General features: G+C 50.8%; 1 protein-coding gene across 4 annotated transcripts in view; it reads right to left on the bottom strand.

Moving 5' to 3' along the window:
* CEP131 (centrosomal protein 131) overlaps positions 1–17,166 on the bottom strand; it is a 235,245-nt gene that overhangs the window by 128,264 nt on the left and 89,815 nt on the right. For all 4 annotated transcript variants that reach the window (XM_029599216.1, XM_029599215.1, XM_029599219.1 and 1 more), the window contains 2 exons: positions 9,700–9,825; positions 9,487–9,603 (listed from right to left, as the gene is read on the bottom strand). In XM_029599216.1, coding sequence (XP_029455076.1) covers positions 9,487–9,603; positions 9,700–9,825 — 243 coding nt within the window. The remainder of the gene's footprint in view (positions 1–9,486; positions 9,604–9,699; positions 9,826–17,166) is intronic.

Raw genomic sequence — 17,166 nt, forward strand, 5'->3', positions numbered from 1 at the left:
CTCCAGATATCGGAGGAGGGATCTCCGCACGTCAAGCTTCCTTAAGTCCCTTGCTTCTGGGACGGAGGACTCCCCGCCCACCAAAGCGGGCAGCTCCACCGATTGATTCACGTGAAAAGACGAAACAACTTTGGAAGGAACCGTCCGCAAGAGACTCCGGAATCTGAAATACGCAAGAAAGGTTCCCTACAGGACAGGGCCTGTAAATCGGAAACACGCCGTGCCGAGGCAATCGCCACCAAGAACGCCGTTTTTAAAGTGAGATCCTTAAGAGTTACGCGTTTCAAGGGCTCAAACGGCGCCGCGCATAGAGCGGAGAGAACCCAATTGAGGTTCCAAGCCAGACAAGGGAGACGCAATGGAGGACGAAGGTGCTTAGCTCCCCAAAGGAAACGAGAAATATCCGGGTGAAGCGCCAGGGACGTACCACGGCCCTTACCTCGCAAACAACCAAGCGCCGCTACTTGAACCCTTAGAGAACTGCACGCCAGACCTTTGGCTAGACCTGCCTGGAGAAAACACCAGAATGTCGGAAACTGAAGCCGAAGTGGGGTCCACCCCACGCTGCACGCACCATTCCTCAAAAACCACCCAGACACGGACATAAGCCAGAGATGTCGACTGTTTCCTGGAACGCAGCAACGTAGCCACCACCGCATCTGAGTAACCTTTACTCCTCAGGTGCCTCCTCTCAAAAACCATGCCGCGAGACAGAAGTGATCCGCATCCTCCAAACAGACGGGGCCCTGATGGAGTAGGCCCGCCATTCCTTGGAGCCGAAGGGGTGCCGCTACTGCCAGCTGGACGAGGTCTGCGAACCACGGCCGGCGCGGCCACTCCGGTGCCACCAAGATCACCTTGGCCGGGTGCAACTCTATGCGCCGTAGAATCTTGCCGATCATCGGCCACGGGGGAAACACGTAGAGCAACACATCCGTCGGCCATGGAAGCACCAACGCATCGACGCCTTCTGCCCCCCGTTCTCGACGTCGACTGTAAAATCGCGGAGCCTTCGCATTGTGCCACGTGGCCATCAGATCCATGTGGGGCACACCCCATGTTTCGCAAATGAGAAGGAACGCTTCGTCCCCCAGCTCCCACTCTCCGGGATCTAAGCGATGACGGCTGAGAAAATCCGCCTGAACGCTGTCGACTCCCGCAATGTGAGATGCTGCTATGTTGCTGAGATGCAGCTCTGACCAAGCCATCAAGCGCTGAGCCTCCTCCGCCACCTGGGGGCTCCTTGTTCTGCCCTGGTGGTTGATGTATGCCACGGTGGTCGCATTGTCCGACAACACTCGGACTGCCTTTCCCCGCAGCAACGGCAGGAAGGCTTGCAGGGCCAGACGGACCGCTCTGGTCTCTAGGAGATTGATAGACCACTGGGCTTGCGACACTGACCATCGGCCTTGGACCGAGCTGCCTAGGCAGACCGCCCCCCAACCGGAGAGGCTGGCATCCGTGGTTACCACTGTCCAATCGGGCACCAGAAGGGAGACTCCAGAAGACAGATGACTGGGATCCAGCCACCAGAGTAGGCTGGACCTCGCGTGGCCCGCTGGAGGAAGCGGGAGATGGAAGTCCTCCGAGACCGGCTTCCAGCGGGACAGTAAGGAGGACTGTAATGGTCGCAGATGAGCGAATGCCCAGGGAACCAGCGCCAGCGTGGAGGCCATAGACCCTAGGACCGTAAGGTAGTCGCAGACTCGCGGTCGGCGGAGAGACAATAAGCGCCGTACTTGAGATTGTAGTTTGCACACCTGGTCGTGCGACAGGAACACCTTGCCCTGCTTCGTGTCGAACACCGCTCCTAGATATTCCAAGGTCTGCGTGGGTGCCAGATGACTTTTGCTGAAGTTGACCACCCATCCCAGGGACTGCAGGAGATGGAGGACCCTGGCCACCGACTTCCGACACTGATCCTCGGACCTCGCCCGAATCAGCCAATCGTCCAGATAAGGATGGACCAGGAGACCTGCTCGGCGCAACTGCGCTGCCACCACAACCATCACCTTCGTGAATGTACGGGGAGCCGTCGCGAGCCCAAACGGGCGCGCCCGAAACTGATAATGCCGTCCTAGAATGCAGAACCTGAGGAAGCTTTGGAACGACGGCTGAATGCCTATGTGAAGATACGCCTCCGTGAGATCCAGGGAGGCCAGGAACTCGCCGGGCCGTACCGTACCGCAGCAATGACTGACCGAATCGTCTCCATTTTGAAGTGAGGAACACGAAGGCATCGGTTTACCCCCCTTGAGATGCAGAATTGGTCTGGACGTGCTGTCTTTCTTTGGGACGATGAAGTAAATGGAGTAACGGCCCTTGCCTTGTTGGCTGACCGGGACGGGGGAAATGGCTTCCAATGCTTCTAAGCGTCGGATGGTGTCTAGCACCGCCGCCTTCTTCTCGGGGGCCTTGCAGGGCGAGGCAAGGAACTTGTCCGCTGGAGTGCGAGCAAAATCTAACGCGTAGCCGTGTCTTATCACGTTGAGGATCCACTGGTCCGACATTACACCGGGCCATCTCTCGCAAAAGGACATCAACCGCACCCCGACGTTCTGCTGGGGGCGCGGCGGGAGAGGGGCCGACCACCTTTCATTGCGAAGACTTGGCCCCCGTGATCGCCAGGGGACCCCCTTGCCTTCCGAAGCGCTTCCCCCGAAAGGACTGCTGCTGCTGCCACTGCGGGGCACGGGAGGAAGAAGACCTTTGAATGGCAGCGCCCAGAGGTGAGCCTTGGAAGAGCCATCTGCCGCCCAGTTGCGTAGCCACAGGAGTCGGCGCGCCGAAACTGCAGCCACCATGGATCTCGCCGACGTGCGCAGCAGATCGTGGAGAGCATCTGCGCCATATGCTATTGCCGCCCCCAACCTATCCGCCTGCGCTGCCTCGTCTGCAGAAAGATCCGCATTGGCCTGTAGAACTTGAGCCCAGCGCAATCTAGCTCGCATAGCGAAATTCGTGCAGATGGCGGCTCGTACTCCCAGCGCGGAAACCTCGAAAATCTTCTTAAGCTGCACTTCCAGCTTCCTGTCCTGAAGATCCCTGAGGGCTGTCGCTCCCGTGAGTGGGATAGTGGATCTCTTTGTTACCGCAGAAACCGCCGAATCCACCTTGGGAAGTTTGAGAAGGTCCAGCGCATCCTCCGGGAGCGGGTAAAGCTTGTCCATGGCTTTGCTGACCTTCAGACCCAATTCTGGGGTGTCCCAGTCCCGGAACAGGATGTCCGTTGAAGAAAAATGAAACGGAAAAGCCACTGCCGGACCCGTGAGGCCTAACAGGACCGGATCCATGTTCGCCTCCTGCCGAACCACTACCGGAGGGGCCTCTATACCCAGCTCCTGGAGAATGGCCGGAATTAAGGGTGGCAGTTCCTCCCTGCGGAAGAGCCGGACCACCTTGGGATCGTCTCCCTCCACTGCCTGTGATCCTTTTCCTGCGCCGGATGGAGCGGATCCACCCGCTGCCACCTTGTCGGCCCCCTTTAGGGGCTCTTCAGGGGAATCAGTGTCTGCCCCCGTGGAGGAATCTGAGTCCGCCTCCTGTGGGACGCCACGTGGAGGCCTCTTCCCCCTGGAAGAGGCCTCGGGGGCACTTCCGCAACCCCCGATGGCCTCTTGGATTTCTTCAGCAGTGGAGCCTTGCAGGATTCCCTCCGGCCGCACTTGCTTTTCTTATATTTCAGGACTTTGCGCAGCAAAAGCGCAAAGTCCTCAGAAAAGGAGCCAGAATCGGAAGAAACCTCAGCGGGGCTCCCCGGGGCCCCCGAGGGACCCCCCCTCGCCGCGATTCGGGGGGGGGCCCCCGAGGGACACCCCCGCCGCGATTCGTTGAGGAGACAGCGCGGGAGGCAAGGCCGAAGGCCCTGCCGTTTCCCGCGCCATTTCGCGGCCCGTGGCCAAAATGGCCGCCGCTCCCGCACTGAGCGGGAAAAAACTCCTGGGGCCTCTCAACCGCGCCCCCCCCCGCTCGGCGGCGGTCGCAAACGAGCCCCCCGAGACGCCCCGGACGACCCTTCATCTCCCGGGATGCAGGCAGCACAAAAGCCCTCGCGCGCGCCGAGCCGCAGGCCCTGCAAACCGAGCCACGAGGCATGCCGGCGAAAACGGCGCGAAGGAGACCACGGCAGCAAAACAATAAATAAATAAAATTCGCGCGAACGGCCTCCCCCCTGCCAGCAGCGCCCCCCCCGAGAGCAGACGCGAAGAAAACAGAGAGCCGGCACAAAAATAAAAACACACTTTTTTTTTTTTTTACAAAAAAACGCCTGTCGCTGTCCGTGGTCCTGGAGCCCTAATCCAGCAGGGGTGAGTGAACCGGGCTCCCCGGTGTCACCCCTGACGCTGCTACTAGGAAAGCCGGGTCCTCGACCCTAGCAGCGGCCTCAACCAGGGGGGGGGTAGTCCCCTCAGGACCTCTCAACCCCCCTGGGAGGCAGGGCGGACGGACGTCAGTGACAATTTGGCAAAAATCCCAATTACAAACACCGTAGCCTAAACTGGCCTAAAACCAAAAAGAAATAACCAACCCTGACGGAGTACCAGAACCAGGGCAGGGAGGAGCTGTGACCGCACCTGCACCATCTACTGGAGACAGAGTAAGACTGAGGGGCTGTGACTGACACAGGGGCATATATGGCTCCGCCCACAAGTTTTAGTCTGTCTCCATCTACTGGTGCGGAGTCACAACCCAGGTGTCCTGGACTGATCCTGGTACGTACAGGGAATTATGATTAATGATTTATATATCTTTATTTTACTGATTTGTTTCACGAGGAATGGTGAAATTTGTTTTTCCATTGTTACACTGTATAGAGTCTGACATGATGCATTTTACAGTTCAGTTTTTGTCTTCACATTTCTATTTATACTTTATGTGGCTTTATTCTGTATTTGGTGAGGGTTTGTGTTCTGCATGCAAAGACTGAGATGAAGCATTCTTTTAGCATGTGGTTTTCTGTAGGGATCTGTAGTAGCTTGGCCTGTTCTGTTTTCCTGATAGGAGGTGTATTGATATTTTAGATTCTGGTGTAATATTTTTTGTATTCTTTTCCATAGGTAGGGTTGTTATTCTTTGCGTGTTGGCAGATAGTACTGTGTTGATACGGGAGGACCATGCCGAAATATATCACAATAGGTATGATGCCATATGAATTCCAAGATGCAAAGTTTTCTTGTTGGCATCACAACAGTGCATGAAATTATCACAACAACTTGTATATTAATTTTACCTCAGAATGTCATTTTTCATGTAAAAATGTTATAAAGTCATAATTTAAAATTGTGTATGGGGAGGGGGCACCAGACTGTAAGGTTTGCCTAGGGTGCCTAATACCCTTGCACCGGCCCTGGGTGCAGCACCTGGAGTTCTGGCAGCATCTCACATAGCCGGGGTGGACAACATGCAGATGAATTTTCTCAGCAGGCAAAGTGCACCCCTGGAGAATGGGAGCTGTCAGATGAACCAATGCTTCTTGTTTGGGCCAGGTGGGGAACGCTTTGCATGCACTTGACGGTATCTAGACAATATGCCAAAGTGGCATGCTTTTCCAGTTGCAGGCGAGAATACGGAGCAGAAAGAATTGACAGACTGGTGCTACCTTGGCCACTGGGGATTCTTCTTTACGTCTTTCCCCCATGGCCATTGCTAGGCAGGGTGCTATAGCACATAGAGAGCACATAGGCAAAATGATTCTCATGGCTCTGGAATGGACATGTCGGCTATGGTTTGCAGACTTAGTAAACTTGGTGGTGGATGGTCCATTATGGTTCGGTCACCTTCCGAGACTTTTCTATCAGGGTTCCATATCTGCGGATCAGGAAGATCGCTTCTGTCTCATGGCTTTGATTTTGAGAGGAACCACTTGAGATATAAGAGGTATAAGGAAAACTGGTTCTTACCTGCTAATTTTCGTTCCTGAAGTACCACAGATCAGTCCAGACAAGTGGGTTTATGCATCCTAACCAGCAGATGGAGCCAGAGAAGAAATTGTTTAGGCACTGCTACATAACCGAGAGTGCCACCTACAGTCCCTCAAGTACTGACCTGTACCCAAGCCAATATGACTACCTGAACAAACACCAAAAAACCTTGGGTGAACAGAGGCAAAGTTGGAGCCCCCTGAAACCTAGGCCCCTATAACTTAACACAAAGCATATACCAAATTATGTACACTTCTCATTAATCTGAATATATCACATATCTCAGTAACATCCAGAAGAGAGGACGACTTTCGAAAAATGGGGATGGGTCTTTGGACCGATCTGTGGTACTTCAGGAATGAAAATTAGCAGCTAAGAACCAAATTTTCCTTTCCTGTTCATACCCCAGATCAGACAGTCAAGTGGGATGTACCCAAGCCCCTCTATTCTGGGCGGAACTCAAAAGACCCATGTGCAACACACTTTCCCCAAAAGACTCCTCCTCCGGTGCCCACACGTTCAAGCAGTAATGTTTGGTAAAAAAGTGTAAAGAAGAGACCACGTTGCTGCCTGAAAAATCTCCTGCAGAGAAAGCAATTGACACTTCGCCCACAAGGTTGCCTGCGCCCTACTGGAGTGCGCTTTCAACCTCTCCGGCACAGACCGGCCCTTACAGATGTAAGCCGAAGCTATCGTTTCTTTTAACCATCATGCAATAGTGCCCTTGGAAGCCTTTATTTACCTTCTTTGCTCCACTGAACGGGACAAAAGATGATCAGACCTCCAAAAGGCATTTGTCACCTTAACATATTGCAAAAGAATTTGTCACACATCCAATAAGTGAAGCTCCCTCACCATAAGAGCATCCGCTGATGAATTTGGAAAGTCCGGTAGCTCGATCAGCTGGTTAAGGTGAAAAAAGGAAACCACCTTAGGCAAAAAGGAAGGAACCGTTTGTAAAGAAACCCCTTCCTCCAAAACGCACAGGAAAGGATCCATACATGACAATGCCTGCAGCTCGGAAATCCTTCTAGCTGAACAGATGGCCACCAGGAAAACAGCCTTCAGGGTTACATAAGACCACTTCCTAACTGGTTCAAAGGGAGGACCACACAGCAGCTGAAGAACCAAATTCAGATTCCAAGCTGGACAAATCTTCCGAACCGGAGGATGCAGATGTTTTGCTCTCTTGATGAAATGAACCATGCCCGGACGAGACTCCAATGGTCTCCCCTGAATCCTACCTCGAAGGGACCCTAAAGCTGCCACCGGAACCCGAAGAGAATTATAGGCCAAACCCCTTAGCCAAGCCATTCTGCAAAAAAGCCAGAATCTGTGAAAGTACCTCTTTAAAGGTTGCACCTTATTCTGCAAACACCACGCTTCGAACACTCTCCATACTTGGCCATAAACCAATGATGTGGAAAGCTTCCTTGCCTGAAGCAAAGTCGCAATCATAGGCTCCGAATAACCCTTCAAGCGGAGCCGTTGCCTCTCAAAAGCCAAGCTGCTAGACAGAAGCGATCCTCCCGGTCTGAAAATACGGGTCCCTGCCGTAACAACTCTAACAGATGGGTCAAGTGAACGGGACCATCAAACGCTAGACGAAGGTGGTCTGCAAACCACAGCCGGTGCCACCAGAAATCACCCTGCCTGGATGAAGTTCGATGCTCCGCAGCACTTGACCTATGAGAGGCCACAGTGGAAACACATACAGCAATAGATGTGTTGGCCACTGCTGAAAGAGTGTCGATGCCCTTCAATCCGACCTCCCTTCTGTGACTGAAAAAATGATCTGTCTTCGCATTTGCTGGAGTCGCCATGAGGTCCACCACTGGTCTACTCCTTCTGGCCTGAATCAAGGCAAAGGCCTCTGCCGACAACTCCCACTCCCCTGGATACAGATGCTGTCTGCTGAGGAAGTCCGCCTGCACGGGAAATAGCTATTCTTACCAGATGTTTCTCTGCCCAAACAGTTCTTGCGCCTCCAGTGCTACTAGACGACTCTTCGTTCTACCCTGATTGATGCACGCCACCATTGTCACATTGTCCAAGAGCACTCATACCGACTTGTCTTGAATGAGCGGGTGAAACATCGGTAATAATTCACGCATTGCCCTGGATTCTAGCCGATTCATGGACCAGATCACCTTCTCTGATAACCACTGATCCTGGGCTGATTTTCCTTGATAAATCACCCCCCAACCAGAGAGACTGGTATCCATGGTCACCACCACCCTGTCAGGCACTTCCAGTTCCATCCCTTTCTCCAGATTGTTCTGGGACAGCCACCATGAGAGACTAGACCTGGCATCCTCCAGCAATGGCAAAGGAAGCTGAAATTCCTTCAAAATTGGATCCTAATGGGATAATAGAGCCCTCTGCAGAGGACGCATGTGAACAAAAGCCCGTGGAACCGATTCCAGCGGAGAAGTCACGGAACCCAGGTCCTGCAAATAATCCCAGACCCTGGGAACAGACAGACTCAGCAGCCAAAGGACCTGACACTGCAACTTAACTGCCCTCTCAATAGTCAAACACCTTCCCTATCCAGGTTTCTAAGTGTGCCCCCAGATATTCCAACAACTAGGCCGACTTCAAATGACTCTCTGCCACATTTGTCACCCAGCCCGAGTCTAGGAGGTGCAGAACCTGCTGCACTGAGCGACAACACTCCACTTCAGACTTCGCCCATACTAGTCAATCATCCAGGTACGGGTGCACCAGTGTACCTTCCTTCCTGAGGGCCGCCACCACTGCCGCCATCACCTTTGTGAACGTGTGCAGCGCTGTCAACAGCCCAAAGGGAAGGGCCCGAAATTGGAATGCTCCTCCAGGACCATGAACCTCAGGAACTTCCGGTGTTTGGCCCAAATGGGGATATGCAGATAGGCTTACGTCAAGACCAAAGACACCAGAAACTCCCCTTTGCGCACTGCCGCTATCACAATGTGCAATGTCTCTATCCGAAAACGTGGCACCCGAAGGGCAGCACTGACCTTCTGCAGATCGAAAATGGGTCAAACTGTCCCCTCCTTTTTGGGCACCATGAAGTACACGGAGTACCCACCCTGCCCTCTCTCCTTCGGAATTCTGCGTTGGGCTTGAAAGAACTGCTGTCTGCTCAAATTAATTTTGCGCCGCCGGCATGTATGAATTTGAAGAGCTGGGACTTAATGAGCTGAAATTTTGTATGTTTCACCTTTACTTAGCACACCTGTTATTAACCAGGATTCTCTCATCTGACACTACTCACTAATTATACAGGCTACCTACCTCCACTGAAAAAAAACAACTCTGGAGCTGGAACTTATTTTCACATGAAAAAGCTGCTGCACCTTTAATGAATAAGGATGAAAGAACCATATCTGACTTTTTGTTCATTCCAAATCCCTCTATCATCTGAGCAAGATTTCTGATGGGATAAGCAAATGATCACCATAACGTGTTCTTTCTAGGTCCTGTAGCTATAAGAAAAAGCAGCCCAGAAAGGTAAGGTATTTTTATGCAAGTACCACGGGAGGATTAAAAGGATGTCACTCCCCTACCAGTGTCAGCCTCTCACCAGTTCATGTTGCTCCTGCATTTGGGAGATTTTCTTGGTGTACTTCTGATCCACCTGTTTCAGCTCTACCACCACAGATTCGCACTTCTCACTCAGAAGCTTTTTATCATCGATCAGCTGGAAGAGACAAGAGGGAGGTGAGGACTTGGCTTGCAGCATCGGCTGGCTAAGGAGCTCTCTGGGACACCGATAGCAAAAGATGGTAGGATATACCTGATCAATGAAGGCAAGGTGCCTCTGGATGGCTGACTCATACTGTTCTCGTTGGAGCTTCCACTGCTGACTTAGCTCCTTCTCTGTTTCCTTCACGTGTCGGACCGTCAGCTCTCGCTGCTGTGCCTGGCGGATGCAGTAAAGGTTTTCAAGTCTTTATGCAGTAACAAGGGTGGCACCATGTTTGTAAAAGGGGAGGAACTAAAAAAATATCAAACACTTGATAGGGAAGAAATAAGGGGAAAAACTATACTGGGAACAAGCGTATAACAGTGTTGACAATACACATTCAGGGGCAATTTTTTTTTTTTTTAAACTGTGTCTGTACTTTTTACCTGCAGACTTTGTACCAAGTATGTACTTTTTCTTTAAACCTCGCTGTGGGTACTTGCCTCTGCTTTTTGTGAGAATAGATTTTCTAGGGAAAACACCATGCGTAAGCCTGAAAAATACAATCTGCATGCATTAATTTCTAACCTTGCTCAAGATATGCCCCTGGGAACAATTCCCCTAAATGTAGCTCCCAAAGAGCTGCATTGCTCCACACTGTGGGCACTTTTAGCTGTTCTGAGGCAGGGCAGTTTTCAATTTATCCTTGCAAATGTCTTTGAAACCTGTCTTCTTAAATCTGGGTGCCAAGGCTGAACGATATTTATCATATTGGTTGGCTTTTTTTTTTTTTTTTACTCCTGGGAGTATTCTGCACAACAAAATGTAAAATTCTGCGCACAAAAACTGAAAATTCTGCAAACTTTATATTGGTCAAAATAACACAATTTACATGACAGTCTTTAAGTAATTACATTTTAAATTATTAAAGAAAAAAGTTATTAAAGCTGCAGAATTTTATTTATTTTGAGCAGAATTTCCCTAGAAATTCACTGTAAGAGTGACCCTTCCACATACACATCCCCTCATATAGGCTCCCTCTCTGAAACCCACACAAGCATCCCCCGCACTCCCCCTCTTACCAACCAAACTGTCTCTCGCACTCCCCCCCCCACACCGGCATCCCCCTCCTTCTCTCTGAAACCCACACTCAAGCATCCCCCCACCCCCCCCCTCTTAACCTCCCATGCTCTCACTCCCTCCCCACCCCCCTCTTACCAACCATGCTCTCTGTCCCCCCCCCCCCTCTCTCACCGGCATCCCCCCGTGCTCTCTCTCACCCTCCCCAACACACATTCTCTCTCACCGGCATACCACGAGACCCGTGCCGTTTGCGGCGAAGATGAAGGCCCGGCGCGCTGTTTGCGGCACACGGGGGCCTTCCATTTTTGCCTTGAGCAGAAAATAGCAGCGGAGACCCCAGCATGCCGCGAATGGAGCACGTCCCGGGGCACACGGGGGCCTTCCCTTTTTGCCACGAACGACTCACCGAGCCTTCATATTTGCCGCGGAGCGTGTGCCGTGGGACGCGCTCCATTCGCGGCATGCCAGGTTCTCCTCTGCTATTTTCTGCCTGTCCCGCGATGGCTGCTGTCCTTCCGGTTTTGAATAGTCTTCCGGTGAAAGAGGAAATCAGCGAGTCGACGGTGGAAATCTGCGGGAAGGGCGACGAGGGAGGAAATCTGTGGGAAGGAGGAATTCTGCGCAAATTCTGCATTCCACAGAATTCCCCCAGGAGTATTTTTTTGTATTTACTTGTTTGTATATATGCTTGACATGATTGTGTTTTGTGGTTTTATGTGTGTTTACTCTGTGGGAATTTTGTATGCTTATTTATGCTTATTTTTGTTCCTGTAGTACCACAGATCAGTCCAGACTCCTGGGTTTTGTTTCCTCTCCAACAGATGGAGACAGAGAAAGTTTTACTTACACTGCCACTTAACATGAGGTGCCACCTGTAGTCCCTAAGTATTGATCTGTACCCAAGCCAGAAATGCAAGAAAACAAAACCAACCTCCTGAATAACCAACTAGTCTCCCCTATACGAGCAGTGTAAAGAGGAAAACCTTAAAAGCAAAACCGCGCCCACACAAAACCCTGTGTAGAACTAACAAAACCTTTGCCATTCTTCAGAGTAATCACAGGGAAAAAAAAAAAAAAAAGACAGATCGCACGGCTCTTCAATCTTCCCCTTTCCTCCAGAGGGTGGGACTCTGGACTGATTTGTGGTACTACAGGAACTAAAATTAGCAGGTAAGAATCAATTTTCCTTTCCCTGTACATACCCAGATCTGTCCAGACTCCTAGGATGTACCAAAGCTTCCCTAAATAGGGTGGGACAGAGAGTCCTGCTCAAAGCACACTTTCACCAAAGCCCCTGGCCTCTGGAGCCTGGACATCCAAACAATAATGCCTGGAAAAAGTGTGCAATGACTTCCAAGTAGCCGCTCTACAGATCTCTTGTGGTGAAACCAGCTGATACTCAGCCCAAGAGGCTGCCTGAGAACAAGTAGAATGCACCTGTAGCCCCTCCGGAACAGGCAACCCTGACAGATATACGCCTAACTAATAGCTTCTTTCAACCACCTTGCAATTGTGGCCCTTGATACCTTATGAACCTTTTTGGCACCACGCCATAGTACAAAAAGATGATCTGACATGCGGAAACTGATCGTGACCTCCAGGTACTGCATCAATGCGTGCTTTACGTCTAACCGCCGTAAATCTTTAGTGTGCGGCGCCAAAGGATCCAAATTTGAGAAGGACGGGAGTTCTACTGACTGATTTAAGTGAAAAAATGACATCACCTTGGGTAAAAAGGAGGGAACCGTTCTCAAGGAAACTCCCTCAAATTCTCAAAAAAAAAAAAAAAAAGGCTCCCTATATGACAAGGCTTAAAGTTCGGAAATTCGACGAGCCGAACAGATTGCCACCAGGAAAGCCACTTTCAAGGTGAAATCCTTCGTACTCGCACGTCTCAGAGGTTCGAAGGGGGGTGTACACATGCTCTTTAAGACCACATTAAGGCTCCAGGAAGGATACGGCTGCTGAACCAGAGGGTGCAAATGTTTCGCTCCCCAAAGGAAATGCACATCTGGATGAGCTGACAGCCAAATTTCTCGAACCTTATCTCGAAGACATTCTAACGCCACTACTTGAACCCTGAGAAAATTAAAGGATAACCCTTTGACCAAACCATCCTGAAGGCAGGCCAAAATATGCATACAGGCTCACCTAGGATCCACCCGCTGATCGGAAAACCAGGCCTCAAAAACTCTCCATATCTTCACATAGGCAAGGGATGTAGAGGTCTCCCTAGACTGCAAGAGGGTAGCAATGATCACGTCCGAATAATCTTTATCTTTCAAACGTCTGCCTCTCAAAAGCCAGGCTGCTAGACAAAATTGATCTGCCTGATCTAAATAAACAGGACCTTGGCGCAGAAGGTTTGGCAGGTGAGCTAGTTGTAATGGTCTGTCCACTGCTAGGTTGACTAAGTTCGCAAACCACGAGCGTCACGGCCATTTTGGTACAATGAGAATCATGTCACCTGGATGAATTTCTATGCACCATAAGATTTTGTCTACCAATGGCCAAGGAGAAAACATATACAGTAGGATGACCATCGGCCAAGGCATCTACCCCCTCTGCTCCTCTTTCTCTTCGACTGAAGAAACACCTCTGTACTGCGTGAGGTCACCATCAAATCTACACACGGTGAGCCCCACCTGTGACTGACTATGCATATCACTTCCGAGAGCTCCCACTACCCGGGGTCCAGTTGCTGCCAGCTTAGAAAATCTGCTTGCACGTTGTCTGAGCCCACTTTGTGGGAGGCTACCAAGCGCTCCACATGTTGTTCTGCCCAATCGACCAAAAGCTGGGTCTCCTGATCCACCACTCGACTCTTGGTACCCCCCTGTCGATTGATGTAAGCCGCTGTTGTCACATTGTTCAACAAGACCCTCACTGGCCTTCCCCTCACCAAGAGTATAAACGGAACGCCTGCAGGGCCAATCGCACCGCTCTTGTCTCTAGACAAGTGATGGACCAGAGGCTTCCTCCATTGACCATCGCCTTTGCACAGACTGGTTCTGACATATGGATCCCCACCCGGAGAGACTGGCATCGGTGGTGATGATCGACCAGATTGGAGTGTCGAGGTCCACGCCTCACCTCAACTTGTCCGGGAGGAGCCACCAGAAAAAACACGAACGCGCAAACTCTGGAAGAGGGAGGAGGTAGCTGAAAACACTCAGACAATGGGCCCCAGCGAGATAGTAAAGCTGATTGAAGAGGCCTCATATGAGTGAAATGCCCATAAAACCAATTCCAAGTGGAAGCCACAGACTCGAGAACTAGTAAGTAATCCCAGACCTTGGGTACTCATTTGTCCAATAATCCGAGGACCTGAGCCAGTAATTTGGAAATCCGCTCTTCGGTGAAGAGCACCTTCCCCACCTTTGTATCAAAAGGCACCACCAGGAATTCCAAACTCTGAAAAGGAACAAGATGACTCTTGGACAGACTGACTATCCACCCCAACGATCTCAAGCGCCAGAGCACCAAATCCACTTCCCTCCAAGAAAGGGATTCTGACTTCACCCGGATCAGTCAGTCGTCCAGATAGGGGTGGACTAAGACCCCCTCTCTCCAGAGGGTTGCAGCCACCATGACCATTACCTTGGTGAAGGTCCTGGATGCCGTCGCTAGACCGAAGGGTAGAGTGCAAAATTAAAAGTGCTCCCCCAGAATCATGAACTTTATCTCTCTGATGATCGGGCCAGATTCCTATATGCAAGTATGCTTCGGTTAAATGCAGGGATGCCAGGTACTCCCCCTTGTGCACCGCTGCAATCACTGAATGTAGGGTCTTCCATTCGGAACCCTCAGAGCCATGGGTTTTTTTTGGTTTTTTTTTTGTTTTTTTAAATCGAGGACTGAACGGAACGTTCCCTCCTTCTTGGGAACTATGAAATAGTTGGAATAGCGTCCTGTCCTTTGCTCCTCCAGGGGAACAGGGACAATGGCTCCCAACTTGATCAGGTGACGAACAGTGCCTCATACTGCCAGTCTCTTTTCTTCGTAAGAGCATAGGGAGACCAAAAACCGGTCTCTTAGTGGCCAAGCAAATTCTAAAGCGTAACCTTGTTTTATCACGCTTAAGACTCACTGGTCTGACATGATTTTGGTCCACTCCTTGTAAAATAGAGCCAGACGGCCCCCTATTACTGGAACAGAGGAGTGGACCGGCCTTGAATCATTGGGATGATTTGGCACCGCTTCCTCCCTGGGCAGAGCCATCTCTACTGGACAGATGCCCAGGAAAGGACTGACTCCAGGACTGCTGTCTGCCAGAGAACTGCCTCTGAGTAGCTCCTGATGGTCTGCATGCCCAAAATCTTCGACTTCCTCTGAAGTGGGACCGAGAAGGAAAAGAGCCTTTCCCTTTTGGCTTATCTTCCAGCAACTTATAAACCTTATTCGCGCCAAAGGACGATATCATCTCCTCCAGGTCTTTACCAAAGAGCAATTTCCCCTTAAAGGGCAAAGATCCCAACCGCATCTTGAAGGAAATGTAGGCCAACCAATTCCTCAACCAGAGGAGCCTCCGGGCTGAAACCGCCAACATCATAGTGATGGAAGAGGTCCTTACAGTGCATCCGCACTGTATGCTACAACAGCTTCCAGCCGCTCTGCCTGTAAAGACTCAGATTCAGACAAAGACTTGTCCATCTGCAAATGCTGCACCCAGCAAAGTCCTGCTTTCAACATAAAACTACTACATATAGCAGCCCAAGCACCAATGGCAGACAGCCAAAAATCTTCTTGAGGTGCACTTCTAGCTTCCTGTCCTGAAGGTCCTTCAGAGCTGTAGTGCCAGGAACCAGAAGGGTCATCTTCTTGGTAACTGCCAAGACTGAGGCATTCACCTTCGGTACCTTGAGAAGGTCAAGCGCATCTTCCAGCAATGGATGCAATTTATCCATAGCCCTGCTGACCTTTAAACTTGTGTCTAGAGTATCCCACTTCCTGAACAGAAAAGCGCTAACCAACTTATGAAAAGGAAAAGACTTGGCTGGACCCCAGAGGCCAACCATGACCGGGTCCCACTGCTCCCAATTTCGAGTCCTCTCGATGGATCTCTATACCCAGTTCCTCCAGAACTGCAGGGATGAGAGGACTCAGCTCCTCTCTGTGGAATAATCATACCACCTTAGGATCATCTCCATTGACCGCCAAGCTGTTCAATAACGCCTAATCCGGGTCCTGCTCCACCACACCTGGATCAGACCCTTGAGGGTCCTGTCCCTGTCGTTCATAATTTTCACTACCTCTCTCCAGCTTCACATATAGCCTTAACCAATGACTTTTCAGCTGTTCATACCTACTGCTCAGCTTTCTAGGACTCAGTCTGAGATCAGTTTTCAATTCAATAAAGATTTTTAAAGAAAAAAGTGCAGGAGGGAGGTGAAGAAAGCTGTTAAAATCTTGAAAAAGGAAAAAACATTTTTATTCCAATTTTTACCAAAAACAGAACAAGGACCACAAAGCCTACAGGCTATGGTATAGGAAGGCCTTGAGACAAAGCAGAGAGAGGACTAGTGTCAAAGAAGAGACCTAGGGTGGTCTCAGGGCTAGGCCAGACAGAACAGAGGGAAAGGAGGCCACAAAAGGAAGGAAATCCCTGTCCCCCTCAGCCTGCATGGGAGTCCTGAATTTTGCCAAAATGGCTGCCGTTCCTGCACTCACCGTGAAGGGACTGGAGACCTGCTGTGCCGGTGAGAGCCTCCCAGGCTCACGGCGCCTGGCCAACTTTTCCCCCGCCGTGCTCCCCGAAGGGCCTTAGGCATTGGGAACGTAGGCCACTGCACGTCTCCACAAGCTGTGCACACTGTCCCACGTGGCACTGAAGTCAGTGCCGGGCAGGGAGAGAAAAAAAGGTGTTGGAGGAATGGGGAGAAAGAGCAAGCCACCCGAATGAGGATGTAGCACAGCCAGGAACTTGAATGTGCTGACTCACAGCAACCCCCAACTGCCCTGGAAAATCTCTTTAAAAAAAAGAAAAAAAAAATTAAATTAAAACTTTAACAAATAAAGAAGACACTTCCCTTCAGAATGGTTGTCCGTCCCTCAGGGCAAGTGATCCAGGCCCCTCCCACCCTGACTTTCAGCCCTGTCCAGTGAAAAAAGGTAGCGATCTATAAAATGGTCCCAGACTCTCTGCTCATCAGTCTCAAACACAGACTGCAGGCTTTGCATCTCCACCATCTGCTGGACACAGAGATACTGAGGGACTGCAGGTGGCACCTTGTGTTAAGCTGCAGTCTCAGTAAAACTTTCTCTGTCTCCTTCTGTTGGAGGGGAGGCAAAACCCAGGAGTCTTGACTGATCTGGGTACATACAGGGAATGACAATATTCTCTGAAGAAAGGAAAATTAGTTTCTTACCTGATAATTTTCGTTCCTGTAGTACCAAGGATCAGTCCAGGACACCTGGGTTGTGACTCCGCACCAGTAGATGGAGACAGACTAAAACTTGTGGGCGGAGCCATATATGCCCCTGCGCCAGTCACAG

This window comes from Rhinatrema bivittatum, chromosome 4, assembly GCF_901001135.1.
Source record: "Rhinatrema bivittatum chromosome 4, aRhiBiv1.1, whole genome shotgun sequence".
NCBI lineage: Eukaryota > Metazoa > Chordata > Amphibia > Gymnophiona > Rhinatrematidae > Rhinatrema > Rhinatrema bivittatum.